The sequence below is a fragment of the Erigeron canadensis genome, chromosome 3, assembly GCF_010389155.1.
Source record: "Erigeron canadensis isolate Cc75 chromosome 3, C_canadensis_v1, whole genome shotgun sequence".
Lineage (NCBI taxonomy): Eukaryota > Viridiplantae > Streptophyta > Magnoliopsida > Asterales > Asteraceae > Erigeron > Erigeron canadensis.
Window position 1 is genome coordinate 40757249 of NC_057763.1, and position 14087 is coordinate 40771335.

Consider the following 14087-nt stretch of genomic DNA (forward strand, 5'->3'; position numbering starts at 1 on the left):
GTGTATAAAGAGTCATATGTGTAAACACCCCATTTTCTTCTTTGCTTTAATTAACAACTTTTATCTAGTATCTCATATCAGATAATTAATGTGTTAATCTAAATTTTAAAGTGTCATGTAATGCCACATGCCATCCGGCCACGGGATTATTTTTCATATGTATCAAGCAGTTTTGAATACATTTGCCAGCCTTGTTTGCATGGTCATAGCTCAACTCCGACCCCCCTGTTTGGATAGCTCTTTAATTAAATCTTGTCCCTCTTTTGCATGGTCCCCAACAAGAATCATAATTGATTCCCTACACAAATATCTTAGAATTGTTATGTGATATCTTTACATTCCGTCTTTAATTAGATGCCTTTGTAAAAGAAATCTAAAGACATCACATAAGTTATAATGTTGGTAAACATGTTTACAATTTATTATTAAAAATAACTCATCATTATAAATTTCTATTCTCTAATTAAATTCAACACAATAACTAATACACACTTATTTATTAAGGAAAAAAATCCATAAAAAAGTAACTTATTTACATAAATCTCCTATTAAAAGTAATCTATTTTGTTTTCGTCTATTTAAATGATCAAATTTCTAAAAACTGCATAATAAAGGGTATCTTGTTAGTTTTTAACAAACGATGCCCGTTAAGTGTCACGTCACTGATGCCACAGCATTAGTTTTGCTGACGTGACAGTTGACTTTGACTATATATATATATATATATATATATATGGGAAAGATAATTTGAAACCAACTAAAAAAAGTCCAAAAAAAGACCAATGATTTTCGTAACTTACACACCACCATCATCATCTACTACAATATACAAGATTTTTTTATAAAAACACTAAGGCTTTCCAGCGACGGGCCCACCAGAAAATCATGTGTAAAGTTGACCTTATGCTGTTGACCTTAAATGTTTAGGGTCAACAAGGAGAAATTCTCAAGGAGGACATCGGAGTCAACAAGGTCAGGACAGCAGACAACGAGCTTGTAAAGGGATGAGCAGCAGCCGGGAGGATCGCCAGAAGAGTTTAGATCGGATATGACGATCAACGACTTAAAACGGTCAAGGATGGTCGGATAGTGGTGTGTGTTTCAACTTGCTTTTAATTCTGTGGGAAAGAGAGATAGAGTAGGGATTTCAACAACACCCGCTAAACCCATGATTTCATACGGGCTACTGTTATTTCCGACTCACCCACTACCACCGCCGGTCACTGCCGCCACATGTACCCTAAATCTTAGTTTACACGGATACATACAAACCTATATCTAAAGATATGATTCGAACGAAAAACTGAGCAGATCTATACATCTATGTATGATTTAAATATATTATTGAAAAAATTAAAAAAGGTGATATAGAAGAAGTCATACACAGGAGTTTAGTTGTGTGGAGATGAGATAAAAGAAAAGCCAAATGAAATACACGTCGATTATATATATATATATATATATCAGTTTTATATAAGTTAAGTCAAAGTCAACTGTCACGTCAGTAAAACTAATGACGTGACACTTAACAGACGTCGTCTGTCAAAAACTAACGAGATATCCTTTATTAAAAAGTTTTTAGAAATGGGGTCTCGTCTTTCTCATTGTCATTGTTTACCTTTAATAGAAAATGTAAATAGGTTTTTTTTTTATGGATTTTTCTCATTTATTAATTAAAAAAATTACTTGAATATAAAAAACTACTCTTCGAATGTGATGTCTTTCTCATTGTCATTGTTTTCTTCTTGACCCAACTAATCACCATATGTAATTAAGTTACAACTTTTTCCATGCTCTTTTGAGCATTTTTAATCCTTTTATTCAAACCATTGGAATTGAAATTGACATTTTGAGAAACTTGAAACCTTCGGTCGATCAGTTCATTATGTTAGCTTACCTTTGCTTAAGGACTAATTACTTAGTTAATTAGTGGAGATGATGAAGAATATATTAGTCGGACATGGAATTAATTAAAGCATTTAGTAAATTTTGAAATAAATATGATATTTTTTCTTCTTATTTTTTTCCACCACTTCTATAATACTCGTAGTTACCTAAATATTTTTTATAATCAGATTTATTAATACACATGTTAATTTGTAGTCTCTCATTAAGAAAACATACCAAAACATTAATATTGTGTAATACACATAGTTATAAGTATCATATATATCTACGATTCAACAGTATAAGTAAGAAAAATAAAGTAGCACTAAGAATAACGACTTTAGCTAGCTAGGCTGGATAAGGTATAATAAATGTTCCATGATACCAAAATTTTTCAATGAGTGGCCCTAGGTTATTCCTAGACCATATATACATATATAGCGAACTAACACCACATACAAAATAAAGACAATTATATTTCTTCAATATTCCATCCAATTCTATGTTTATATGCAGCGTTAATATATAGTCTAGCTAGCTAGCTATATATTCAAATAATGAATATACAATGTTCTAATGCATAATCAAGTATCCAAAAATACATACATACACGATACACTTCCATATGATCTATATATGTATATATAATAAATACTCATATTTTATCGGAAGATCGAACAAACAGTACTTCACGAGAAAATGAGCCAGTGTGTACCCAGCTGGGACCTGGAAGACCTCAACCAAAATAACAATAATGCGGCTTTCAAGTAAATCTTCATTATCCTTTCTATGTTTTGTAATTAGCTAGTACTCATCTCCAAAATATTATGTTATATATAATTAACTAATGACGTTTCAGAGATAGATCTAGCTAGCTAGCTAGCTAGCTAGCTTGGTAATATATATATATATATATATTCTTAGGCATGCCTTCTATATGAAACTTACTTAAGCATGTTCGATCAATTTGCTAGCTGAACATATATAGAATTGAAGCTAGATAACTTCATTAGTTAGTTAGTGATATTAGTTCATTAAATAATAGTATATTTTATGCCCTTCGTTAAAGAAAATTAACATTAGTGCATTTTTTTTTTTCATCCAAAATTCTATTTATAATTTCATCATCAAGATCGACACGTATGCTAGCTAGTAGTTTTGTTTATACAAATAACATAAATTAATGTTGTCAGATGCGTACGTACACATATGTTATATTCATCAATTAAATTAACAAGTGAACTTCAAGCTAGGTTTATAACATATTATATATACAAAGCGTGTCAAGTTATTAAGGGCTTAGATTGTATATATATATATATATGAGTTGGTTGATTTATCATTTTTCATCTTGAATAACTTATAATTAGTTGTAAAGGCATATGTTAGACTATAACTTTATATCATTTATGATTATGACTAGCTAGTATAACCAAATAAAAAAAAATGGGTTGATTATAAAGGTTAATGTTACGAGTAATTAATTATAGATACGGCCGGTGTACGACTGCAGGTTAGATTATGATGAAGTGGCGGAATTAAAATGGGAGAATGGGCAACTAGCCATGCACGAGTTAGGTCCTCGGCACGTGTCGTCAAACAAATCATCTGGCGCCGATTATCCTTCAAACTCATCATCATGGGATAAGCCACGCGCCGTCGAAACATTAGAGGCAATAGTCAACCAAGCAGCAGCCAGCACCCATCCACCATACATCAACAAACCCCAGCAGCAGCTGCAGCTAACATCAGCTCATGATCATGTAGTACTAGACAATATTAATATGAAGCAGCAGCAGCTAGTCCCATGGCTAAATAACGACCACGTCGACAAACCACCACCCACTACGCTCATGACTTCCGACGGCTTGGTGCCCAGTACTACTACTACTACTACTGCTGCTGCTCTTGATGCGGGTTGTTCCACACGTGTTGGTTCATGCAGTGCTGACCGGCCGTCGTCGGTGTTTATGGCCGGCCGCCGGAGGTTGGCTGCAGAACATGATGATTGGAATAACAATATAATTATTACTAGTCATCATGTGATCAGTAGTGAAAGTGAGAGTGGCCGCTGCTCCAAGTCAACCTTACCCGATGACTCTGCTTGCCATTCTACACCTCAGGTACCTACCTACCTACCTACTCATTAATAATAATACTCGTATTATTAATTTATCAGTGTCGATCATATGTGTAGCTAGTATTGTATTTTTTAACCTTTTTTTTTTCTTTCTGAAATATATAGTTGTCCATCATATATAAACACCACTAGTAAATGATGTGAGTACATAGTATATATAATTGTTGAAAAATTACTACGTAGTATAAATAGATTTTAATATTTAAGTTTAAAACTTAATTTGTTAATAACAATTATATGTCATTAACATGTACAAAAGATGGTATCTTAGATATAAATAAGTTCATCCCTTCAATGTAATGACAAGCCTTTATAAATTGATTTGTGATTTGTCATTGGCAAAAACTTTACTTATATAATAATGGGTAATCATTTGAAAATAAAATAATAGCAACGACTCTTATAATTTGGGAAGCAGAGAATTTCTACTCTAGAAATGGGTCAAGTTAATTGGGCTTGATCAAGTGGGCTAGATATAAGTTTAAGTTAATACCTTGTCGAGTCTAATGCGGGTTTTATGTTTTAACAGTTTGAGGGATGTTTGTATAAAACTAATTATGATATCAAACTAAATATATAAACTACTAGATTAAACTCATGCATAATCATTGTTATATTAAAAATATATAATGCATTTTTTAAAATTAAATTATGAGATTACAATATTGTAGCAACAATGTATTCAGATATAAACTTGTTTATTTAAGATGGTTACACCATAAATTAATATAATTTAATACTAAAAGTTTGACATGTATTTTTTAGTAGCAATATTTAAATCATGTAGTCATGTAATAACAAATGAAATCAAGAAATATAATATATAAAATATACTTATTAAATATCCATAACATAAGTTTTATTTTATGTGTTAAATTTAATACCTCATTTGTCCACAGTAACTAAAAAATTAGTGTGAACAAATGAGGTATTACAAAATAATTATAAAAATTCACACTAAAAAGTGTGAACTTTTAGTTTTACACACTTTTTAGTGTGGAAAATTTTTTCATACTGTTATTTCTATATATTTTTACACACAAAAAAATGTGACAAAACTTTTATTTTGTTCACACTTACTAAAAATGTGAACAAATGCAATATTGTTTGTAAACTGAAAAAAGGTCAATTTTCAAAAAATGAATAATTTATTAAACTTGAGTAAGAGATTGGATTTTTATTTAATAACTATTAAGTTAGATAAGATCTTTTAAAATTTTTATGATGAGAAACTTTTTTTTCACTGTCAAATTTAACTTAATGCTAAAATAATCCGATAAAATTGATATGTAATTATCACTCTGGATGATAACTTAAATACGTACTTGATAACTTGGTGTAGAGAAAATCCATCCATTAAGTCTAAAGAGATATACACGAAACAATTAATTATAATAATTAAATTAAAATTAATTATATCCTTCCATTAGGCCGACTTGTTATCATGTCCGACTTGTTATCATGTTTTTCTTTCTTTCTATTTTTTTTAACTTTTTAATTTTTTTTATTGTTAATTAATGATGATTAGGATAAAGAATAATTTTTAAAGAAATGCTTAAAATTAAGAAATTAATGTAAATATGACATATAATGAAAAATCCTACATGACATCCTCTCATAATTTCCAACTATCAAAAAACTATCATCTTTTAGTTATATATAAATTATGTATAAAGATAACAACTTATTTAGAAATTTTATAAGTGCATATCATCTATATGCTGTTTGACTGTTTCTAACTACTAACTTCTAAGTATGTTGTTTGTAAAATGGTAATATTGTCACTTAGGTAAAAAGTAGCTAGATTGTACTAACTACGTACTAACAAGATTTTTGTAAATTAGTGTATGTGCTTTTGTATGGACTTTGTTTTAAACTCTACATATTAGGGGTGTTCACGGACCGGTTGGTCCGGTTTTGACTAAATCTCAAACCAAACCGGTATTTCTGGTTTTAATATACATTAAACCAAGTCAGACCAACTATGTTGTCAAACCAAACTAGACCAGACCATGTGAGCCGGTCCGGTTTGACGGTTTTAAATTCTTATTTCCCTTTCTTCTATTTCCATATAATCTTTGTGTATATTTGTGACAAAGAGTCATAACAAACATTTAAAATTAGAACTTTTATGAAACTATTAAAACATAATATATGTTTGAGTCAACAATCAAAAGACATTCAATCATATAATATTTTCATATAGATTCCACATCATTTAATATACATGAGAAAATTTAATTTTTTTAAAAACATACAAGGTCGAAACAAAATATTTACATAATGTATATTATATCCATTGTAGTACCAACACATTATCGTAAAAATACATGTATATGTATATGATTCCTTTTATTAATGGCTAGATATCATCAAAAGTCATATACATGTATACCTTTGGTCCGGTCCGGTTTATGGCGGTTTTTTTCTTTGTTGAAACTGTAACCGAACCGATGAACCCGGTTTTTCAAAACTTGAATTGTTAGACCAGACTTTAGTAACTCAATCCGACCAAATCAATCCATACATCCCGGATTGGTCTGGTTTTACGGTTTGACGGTTTGATGAACACCCCTACTACATATATAGGGCTTGAAGTTAGATAAAATCAATCTCTACATATATAGGGCTTGAAGCTAGATGTCGGCACATAATATTAAATATTACTCGTATTATAATTTTTCTAACTCAATGCATAGAGATTGTACAAGATGCGTTATATAGTTACATAATAACTGGTTAAAGTTTTTTTTTTTGTTTTCATCTGATAGCGGGAAGCAAATACAGTTAAAGAAAAGAAAAGGGGAAAGGCGAAAGCTTCAATCTCAAATAAAAGAAGAAGAACCGCTGCTATTCATAATCAATCTGAACGGGTACAAATTAATCTCCCTTATGTTTTGGGTGCATGATTAAAACTAATTCATTTTCATCTGTAATAATGTAACTTAATTTGCTTTACAAATTTTATCAGAAACGAAGAGACAAGATTAATCAGAGAATGAATACATTACAAAAGTTGGTTCCAAACTCGAGCAAGGTATATATATATATATATTATGCATTTGTGTCATTGTGTGTATATGTTCTTGATTACTCTCTTATGAACTTAAATTAATAACACTGGAACGAAAAAAGGATCATCGGTAGTAGTATGCCTAAAATAGTGTAATATATATACTCTATAAACAAAAATTTACTAACAAAAGCTTACAAATACACATGTTGTGCATTTTAGACGGATAAAGCGTCAATGCTTGATGAAGTAATAGAGTACGTAAAACAATTACAAGCACAAGTTCATATGGTGAACAGAATGAACATCTCGCCGATGATGTTACCATTAATGATGCAACAGCAACAACAACAGATGCAGTTGTTTATGATGAACTCAATGGGCATGGGGATGGGGATGGGGGTGGGCGGGATGGATCATACGAATACCATCGGCAGCCTATCAAACATGTCTACTGGTTTTCTCCCTTCCCCTTTCATGCATATGCCATCCTGGAACATCCACCCCACTGAACGAGTCATGAACACCACCACAATGACCCCTGATCCAATGGCTGCTTTTCTAGCTTTCCAGTCTCAGGTAAATACCATTTATCTGCATATTTCAACTTTATTGTTTAAGTTGACCTTTAATCTCATAGTATTAACATTTTAAGAGTTCTTAAGGGCATAAGGAGTGATCATCGGGTTGGTGATTTTATGGCTTGATACCGCCGGTATCGATTTTATGGTTGGGCGGCTTGTTTGGAGTTTTTGGAACCCAATACTCATAGAATCAAAAAAGGGGAGGGGCCACATGATATGAGAGAGAGAGAGAGAGAGAGAGGAGTGTGGAGAACAAGAGAAAAGAATAAGAGAGATAGTATTTGTGATTGGATAAAATTTGATAGGGTTAAAAATTTAGTGGGCGTCAGTCTAAATGATTGAAAAGGTTGGTTAGGAGGGTTGAAAAGTTGAAATAAGTTGGATGAATGCTATTGGATGATTTTGAGAGGGTTGATAAAAACAACCTCATGACTCCTAGTCCGTAAGTTCATATTGGATTTGTTACTTTGATAAGTGTTAGATGGCAAATTGAGGTTTGTGCAATTCTTGCAGCCTGTGAACTTGGATTCGTATAGTAGGATGGCAGCTTTGTATCAACATATGCAAACTCAACCGCCTGGCCCATTTCACAAGAAGTAACATGATTGTAAAGCTCGATCGATCTCTGATAGATAACGTTAATTACTATGTTGTTCCAAACTTAACGTGTGACTTGTGTTTACTTGTTTTGAGAAAGTTTGAAGAACTGACGTGGTACTTACTTTTGTTGTATATATGGATAATTCATACACGCGCGTAGGATTGGGTTGTGAGTAGTTTTTATTAGGTTGTAACTTGATGATGAAAATGTCATTTATTCATGTTTATTTATATTTAAAAATATTTTAAAAGGTATTCATATTTAAAACTGTGAAAATTTTAAAAAAATCATAACTTTTTCACACTTTTATATGTAGAGAAAAAAAAATTCATACTTTCAATGTGTAAAACTATATCAATTGTTCACACTTAGAAGTGTGAGGATTAATTTGTAACACCAAATTTTTCCACACAAGAAAGATGTGAAAAAATTAGGTGTTACAATTTGACTTTCACACTTTTAAATGTGAATATATTTGACATGTGTTCACAGTTTTAGGTGTGATTTTTTTTCCCACATATATAAGTGTGAAAAAATTATAATTTTTTCAAATTTTTCACACTTTTACATGTGTACACTTTTTTAAACAATTTGAAGTGTGAATTTATTAAACAGATTTCTTCATACTTCTTTAAAGTAAGTGTGAATAAATGAATTTTTTTTGTACGTAGTAGTGATCGTGTTTGTATTTGTTTAATAATGTTGAATAAATTATGAGGGTTAAATGAGTACTAATATAATAAGTTCGTTATTTGAATGATTCTGAAGCTCTCTCTCGTTATTTGAATGATTCTGAAGCTCTCTCTTATAATGTTTGCTAATGAATTAACATTGTTGTATTAGCCACAATTTATCACAAATTGACCACTATAATAATATTTACAAGGTGACTTGAAAACTACCTTGATTGTTCCAAAAGTAATGAGACAACTTAACAAATTTGTTTCTTACTATTTTTATTGTTTTCATCTCCAACCAATGGTTTTAACATTTTCTTTTGATAAGTTTTGGGGAGTTTTGCGTGAAGTGTTTCGAATGACACATAAGACATACTCATTTCGTGTTTAATGCGAGTTTCTTTAGTTTTTGACCCAGGACGGATCATCAAAATGCTTATGCAGTATAGTAGTACTAGACTACTATTATACTAGTAGTATTGTGTTTTGTTATCTATCTATACCCCTTATAAAAAGAATTAAATTTAAGAAATTAAGCATATATTTTGTTTCCAAACTACCCCTATTTAAACATAAAACTTTTATATACCTCCTTTCTACCATTCTCTCTAATCATAACACACTCTCACAACCTTCTATCACCCTCCGCTGCCGCCCACCTTCTCCACCGCCTCCCTTTATCTCCACCACCGGTTTTCATCTTCAACGCTGCAACGCGCGAGCATTATGCTCGTCCCTTATAAAACATATTAAACTCTCTATTTTAGGAAATTCAACAATATTTTCAATATTCCCATGTTGCCCCTAATCCACACATTACCTCTAAATTTATGTCTCTAAACACTATCAAACAAAAACCCTACCAAGATCTAATACACCGTCACTTCTTTCTCTCCTTTCTATTTACACACATGCATATCGATTCCTCCTCCACTGTTTTGTATTATCATCATTGTTTAACCGCCGCAACGCCCGGGCATCAACCCTCGTTTTATTTCATGTTTATATGTTTTATAAAGATTTCTCTTTTGGGCCTGTTTATGTTTCGGTTCATGTTATTTGGATTTCATTACTTGACATATAGGGCCTCCAATTCATTAGGTATGGCCTATGGGCTTAATGGGCATGAGAAACTAATCTTAATTTGTACAAGTAGATAAATTCGCATTTTACATTCATATTTATTACAAGACCCAATGAAAATATTACTCTTTAATAAAAATCTTTTTGTTGTATATAAGTATTGTCTTTTTGTTCAAACTACAATATTTATAGTTCTGAGAATTTTTTAAAAAATTTGTTTCAAAAAGGTACTTTAATTTTAATGTTAGTATCTTTCGCATATATAAATAATTATATATTTGTCATAAAATTTAAGAATGAGTTGTATTTAATATTTAAAAAAAAAATTAATATGTACTGCATGAATGATAATTCACACACTTTGTACAATGTGATCCTTACTTTCTTCATGTATATTTAAAAGTAAGAAGTGTATGAAAAAAGTATGTTATATCAGCCGTTCCCAGGGAAAAAAAAAAAGATGAAAAACATTTATAAACGACAAAAAAATTAAACAATAGAATATGATAGATGTATATATCGTCCGTTGTGCTTTTTACGTTATGAAGATTATATAATTTTCACCGGTAACTCTATTGCTATTACATCTCCAACTCTATATTATACTCGATAGTCGAACATATTATCAAAATTATCTTGCTTAATAAACAAATTTTGTAAGACATTTACTATAACAGATCACATGCCTGAATTCTGTAAGGTAAATATATATACAAATTATATATGTAACATAAATATATATACTTTTTGGATAGAGATTCTTTAAACTTACTTGCAATTTTGAGAAAATTACATTTTTGGTCCTCTAATTTGGTAAGATTCACAGTTATTGTCCTTAAGTGAATTAATTACAAAAAAACCCGGAAGTTGGTTAATTTTTTCAATTTACACTCCACTACCAGACGACGTTTATTTGGTCCGTTAAGTGAGGGGCAAATTCGTCATTCATGATATGTCGTATTTTAGACCTATTTCCCACATTGAATATAGTTGTTTTAGCATGGTTTATAAGTCATTTTTGTATACATTTGGTGCGTTTATGGTATTTGTTAGTGTTTCAGGTTACTGACAGGTATTTAAACGTAAATCGGGAGAAAACGACATTATTTAGGTGAAATAAGTGCTAACGGATGATTCCTGGAGTGTTTGGATGAAGATAGCAGAAAGTCAACGAAAGTCAAAGCTGAAAAATGGGGAGTTGCCCCGCAACTGGAAAACAGAGGAGAATCGTTGCCCCGCAACTTATGTAGTTGCCCCGCAACACCTTCAGCTTTAAATGATTGGACGTCAACAAGTCAACGTGAAGCTGGACCTAGTTGCCCCGCAATTAGGTCCGAATCTGGGCAGATTTTTGGAAACATATAAATAGCTCGCTTAATCATTCCAAAACCATATTCTATCTTTTCCAGCCGTTTTTAAGGATCAAAAAGGAGACTTTTCATCAGGTATTCTACCTTTAAAGATCAAGATCACGATTGGAGATTTATTTAGCTATTGTTTATCATTCTCAAACGATTTCAACATTCGGTACAATATGTTTTCATATATTATTGTTTGTTTTTGTCTTTTCATTATGAGTAGCTAAATCATTCAAAACCCTCTTGGGGAGTAAACATGTCATAGGGTCGTTTTGAATGTTACTTGTAATCGTTGGACAAGATTTTCATGTTTAATCGAAGATCCACATTTATTTGGATTTAAATATCGTTTTCAACTTTTATATTAATCGATTGATAATTGTAATTAGAAGTTCGGGAGAAATCTATGTCATTGTCAATTGATTTATGAAATGGTTAATTGGTCTATAATTAACCTAAAATCGTTGGAGTTCGGGAGAACTCAACGATAAAGATTTTAAACAATTAAATTCATTTTGACTGTGTAAACGCTTATGGTAGAGGGATCTGATTAGGCGAATAAGCAGTTCGGGAGAAAGCTTTCAAAAGATTAAATCATAAAATCAACTCAGGTATTTAATGCTTAACTGTTTAGAGTAGAAATTAAGTGCGGGAGCAATAATTATGTTTTGAGCAGTTAAAGTTTCAAGTATAACGGGAGTTCATCTTATCTACCTTTTGAGTCGTTCAACAAATGCAAGTAATATTTAGACCCGATGATTGGCATGTGAGCTGACCCAAGTAGGTGTTCCTTTTAAATCGGTGTTAAGATTCAACCATCAAATATTCTTTTGTGATTAATCCTACGGGATTACTGACTTTTCTCACTAACTTTTGCAACGTGACAATTCGGTCACAAAACCCCCCTTTTAATCTGAATCATTTTATTGTAACAATTGCTTGTTAAGTCCTTGTGTTCGACCTCGGCTTACCAAGTCGACTATATTGCATACGAACGGGTACACTGCCCGCAAGTGTGTAGTAGACAGTTACTAGGTATTTCGTGATATAAATTTAAGACTAGAAAATACACATCAATTCACTGTTTGATAAAAAAAAAAATTTCTATTAACAATAATAAATATAATTTTGTACCTACTAAACTATCATCATCATCATCTTCTCAATCCACATGTATCCATATATTGTATTTTATAACCACAAATCTATACACAAATTTTACAAAATCATAACCTATCATTCAAAATATGTATCGATACGTATACAGATAGATAATATTACCTTGTTTCCTTAGTCAGGATTAAAAAAAAAAACCTCAATCGATCTCTCCTTCAAAGAAGCCCCACCGCCACATTATCTCCTTCATCCCAAAGCATTGATGCTCTTTTGTAAGGGTTTATATTTCTCAATAAAATTAGGGATTTGGGGGGCTAAACACCGCACCTCTTGGTGACCAGAAAAAACTCCAACCACCATCGGTTCTGCTACATTTGTCGCCGGAAAAAGCCACTACCACCACATTTTTCTAGTTGCATTTTTCTAGAGAAAAACATTAGAGATCTATATATACATACATATACATAATCATGTTTTCTCGACGGTGAAGTATCAGTCCTCATTTTTTTCGGTGATAGTGTATCTTATTTGTGATTGGGAGTGGTGGTAGGTTAGTGATGGTGAATGGATGATAGATCGGAGTGCAAACAAGAAGAGATGCAGCTGATCTAGATGTATTTGTTGAGTGCAAACACGCAGAGATGTAGATCGGAGTGTAAATAAGAATAAGGAGATATGTTTTATTTTGATGATATATGTTTTATTTGTTTTGTTATTTCAGACACAATATGTTGCTCCGCTGTTTTTATGTGTGTTTGTATATGTTTGAGATTGGATATATGTTTATGATAGATGGGGGTGGGGATGTGTTTTGATCTAGTTGTATTTGTAAGGTATGTAGATGGAGAGATAGTGTTCCCCATAGGTTTATCTGTTAAAAGAATGAGAAGAAGAAGATGCTGAAATGACGAATTACCCCTCACTTAATGGACCAAATAGACGTCGTCTGGTGGCGGAGTGTAAATTGAAAAAATTGACTAACTTCCGGGTTTTTTTGTAATTAATTCACTTAAGGACAATAACTGTGAATCTTGCCAAGTTGAAGGATCAAAAATGTAGTTTTCTCTACAATTTTATAGATAAAGTTAGAGTACGTAATTTTAACTTAGATTAAAATCAAAAGTCAAAATTAAAATATTAAATTTGAATCTTAACACTTGATTTTAATTGATTTTAATTTAAGGGTTAAAAATGATTCAATTTAGTTGTACCAACTTTAAAGGATATCTATTCATAGTTCTTTTGCTACATTGTCTTTTTAAAGTTTACATTATTTAATTACAGTAAAACAGGAAGAATATTTATGAGTTTGGAAGTTAGAGATATTGTACAAAACTGTACTTTCTTTGTTCAAAGATATCTATTTCAAGAAGATATTGTTGTCGGAAACAAAATCTCATAATTTAGAACATGTATGTTTCTGAGTAATCGTCCACCGGCAAGAATCTCAAGTTCCCGATAGCTCATTAGCTAGTGAATTTAGCTTCTTTACTACTCTGTGTTAATAATTACTTACTAATACATAAGTCATAAGTGTAGATTTTGTTTTTGATGCTATATGTATGGGTGTTGCAAGTCCTAGTGTATTTGTTAATTTGCATTATATACTTGGTATACTTATCATAAAA

General features: G+C 31.4%; 1 protein-coding gene across 1 annotated transcript; it reads left to right on the forward strand.

Moving 5' to 3' along the window:
* Positions 1-2355: 2355 nt before the first annotated feature.
* LOC122592655 (transcription factor UNE10-like) lies at positions 2356-8375 on the forward strand. Its single transcript, XM_043764938.1, has 6 exons — positions 2356-2654; positions 3401-4010; positions 6799-6900; positions 6999-7064; positions 7263-7619; positions 8138-8375. Exons 1-6 carry the CDS (start codon positions 2587-2589, stop codon positions 8222-8224), a joined length of 1290 nt encoding a protein of 429 aa, XP_043620873.1. The 5' UTR covers positions 2356-2586; the 3' UTR covers positions 8225-8375.
* Positions 8376-14087: the final 5712 nt, after the last annotated feature.